The sequence below is a fragment of the Coturnix japonica genome, unplaced genomic scaffold (genome assembly GCF_054131305.1).
Source record: "Coturnix japonica strain WE unplaced genomic scaffold, WE-NBRP24 Scf040, whole genome shotgun sequence".
Lineage (NCBI taxonomy): Eukaryota > Metazoa > Chordata > Aves > Galliformes > Phasianidae > Coturnix > Coturnix japonica.
Window position 1 is genome coordinate 356,897 of NW_028188943.1, and position 2,601 is coordinate 359,497.

General features: G+C 50.8%; 1 protein-coding gene across 1 annotated transcript; it reads right to left on the minus strand.

The window, feature by feature from the left end:
- Positions 1 to 392: 392 nt before the first annotated feature.
- Positions 393 to 1,307, minus strand: LOC146752882 (olfactory receptor 14J1-like). Its single transcript, XM_085531021.1, has one exon. It carries the CDS (start codon positions 1,305 to 1,307, stop codon positions 393 to 395), a length of 915 nt encoding a protein of 304 aa, XP_085387147.1.
- Between the last annotated feature and the right edge of the window lie 1,294 nt (positions 1,308 to 2,601).

A 2,601-nucleotide genomic window follows, 5' to 3' on the forward strand; every position in this document is an offset into this window, starting at 1 on the left:
CAGGACCTTCAGGCCTGCACAAATGAGAGGACTTGAGAGCACTGTGACACTGTAAATGAAGCAGGAATGAAAACAGCACGTTGTGCTGCTGTCTGCGGCTCTACCTCCCCCAGACCCAGAGAAGGTAGGAAGACAGAAGAGCTAAGGAAAAGTTTACTTTGAAAGTATTTATTTATCTCTTAACCTATTGAGGGAATCTGGTTCCACATTTACACGAGTTATTGAAGTGCAAAAATGGAAAGGAGGTAGGAAGGAAGTGAAATAATTTGCAACATTTTTTGCAGAATGCTGTATAAAACACAATCAAACAATCAAAGATGCATAAAACATAAATAGCCATCACTGGGAATCCTGTGAGAAAGTTGTGCATTTTATGGAAGCTGGAATAGTGCTTATGGCAACACCTTCCTCAGAGCGTTCTTGATCTCCCGGTTCCTCATGCTGTAGATAATAGGATTCAGTGTTGGAGGCACCGCCGAGTACAGAACTGCCATCATCTGGTCTATGGGTGGGGATGAGAGTGAGGGGGGCTTCAGGTAGGCAAAAGCAGCAGTGCTGACAAACAAGGAGACCACAGCCAGGTGAGGGAGGCATGTGGAGAAGGATTTGTGCTGTCCCTGCTCAGAGGGCATCCTCAGCACGGCCATGAAGATCTGCACATATGATGCCACTATGAATAAAAAACACCCAAAGAATAAACTGATACTAAAAAACAGAAGCACAACTTCCCTGAGGTAGGAGGCTGAGCAGGAGAGTTTGAGGATCTGGGGGATTTCACAGAAAAACAGGTTGACAACATTGCCTTGGCAGAGAGGCAGTGAAAACGTACTGGCAGTGTGCAGCAGGGAATTGAGAACCCCAGTGCTCCAGGCAGCTGCTGCCATGGTGGCACAAGCTCTGCTGTCCATCAAGGTCCCGTAGTGCAGGGGCTTGCAGATGGCAACGTAGCGGTCATAGGACATGATGGTGAGAAGGGAATACTCTGCTGAGATGAAGAAGACAAAGAAGAAGACCTGTGCAGCACATCCTGTGTAGGAGATGGCCCTGGTGTCCCAGAGGGTGTTGGCCATGGCATTGGGGAGAGTGGTGGAGATGCAGCCCAGGTCGAGGAGGGCCAGGGTGAGGAGGAAGAAGTACATGGGGGTGTGCAGGCGGCGGTCGCAGGCTACGGCTGTGCTGATGAGGCCGTTGCCCAGGAGGGCAGCCAGGTAGATGCCCAGGAAGAGCCAGAAGTGCAGGAGCTGCAGCTGCCGCGTGTCTGCCAACGGCAGCAGGAGGAACTTGCTGATGGAGCTGCTGTTGGACATCTGCTGTTGTTGGGCTTGGAGTCCTGCTCAGAGTGCAGAAGATAATGACAAGTCCAGACCATTCTCAGAGACACTCCTCCTGCTATACTATGAAATGTTTTTATTCTCTTACAACAGTGTACATTTAGCACCATTACTTGCATTTAATTTCATGTATTTCAACATTCCTTAAGCAGAAGCAGCATATGGAGATCTAACCTTCCTTTTATTTTCTTATGCCTTCTCCCTGGATATTTTCATCTGCTTCATGTCTCATATCTTTACCCCAAGTGCTCTTAGAGCCCTTTACCCCAGCTTCTGTGGCATTCAGTTTCAGATAGAAAATGCTGCCTGTTTGTAGGATAAGTGAATTATTCATGCCTACAGAAAATGATGATAATTCCATCCTTCGAGAAAGGGGAGACTGAAAGCACATCATGTGTGACTGTTCACAAAACAAGCAATTGATTGACGAAAAATTCTCAGAACTCTTATTGCCCCTTTTAGATTTCTGACTCCAAACCTCTTTGCCTCAGAACAGGAAATGGAAACCCCCTGCCTTGGCTCTCCTCTTGCAAAGTGCCCTCAGAAACATCCTGCTGTGCAGTGGAGCTGTGATCCCCCTGCCCCAGGCAGCAGCTGTAGCAGCACAAGCCCTGCCGGGGGCTCCTTCCCCCCACACCTCTCCCCGCAGCGCCCTGGGCAGCTCCCCGGGCAGGCTGAGTGCTGAGCCTGGCAGGCGGCAGAGTCCCATACCCGGCACACAGCCCCTGGGGCACAGCAGGGACCCTGCTCTGCAGGACAGCCCTGGGCACCCACCTGGAGCCATGCTGGGACACGCAGCCCTCAGGGCTGTGCTCTGACACTGCAGTATGGAGGCCCTCTGCTGAAGCGGAAGGCTTTTTCCACAGTAAAGATACATGCAGTGCCTGCAGCCAGATCTGCTATGGGATATCCCAAATTAAGTTAACCCTCTATGAAAAGCAGCTCACGGTCTGCAGTGAGACTTACCTTGTCATGGTCTGTGAGCAATGCTCCTGCAGAGAGCATGCAGCCTGCTCACACCATACACATCCTGCAAGCTCTCTCCAATTTCTCTCCCCTCCTTCTGTCACCTGCAGGCTGTGCTGTGCACAAGAGCTGCTCCTGGGCACAGCTGTCTCTCTGCAGCTCTGCCCACTTTTATGAGCTCCCTGTGTCCCAGGAGCCTGGGCAAGCAAGCAGCAGATTATGTCATTTTTATCCTTCCCACTCATCTCCCCTGACACATCCCTGGGTCCTCATGGCCAACAGCTCCTGAAAGACAACAGCATCA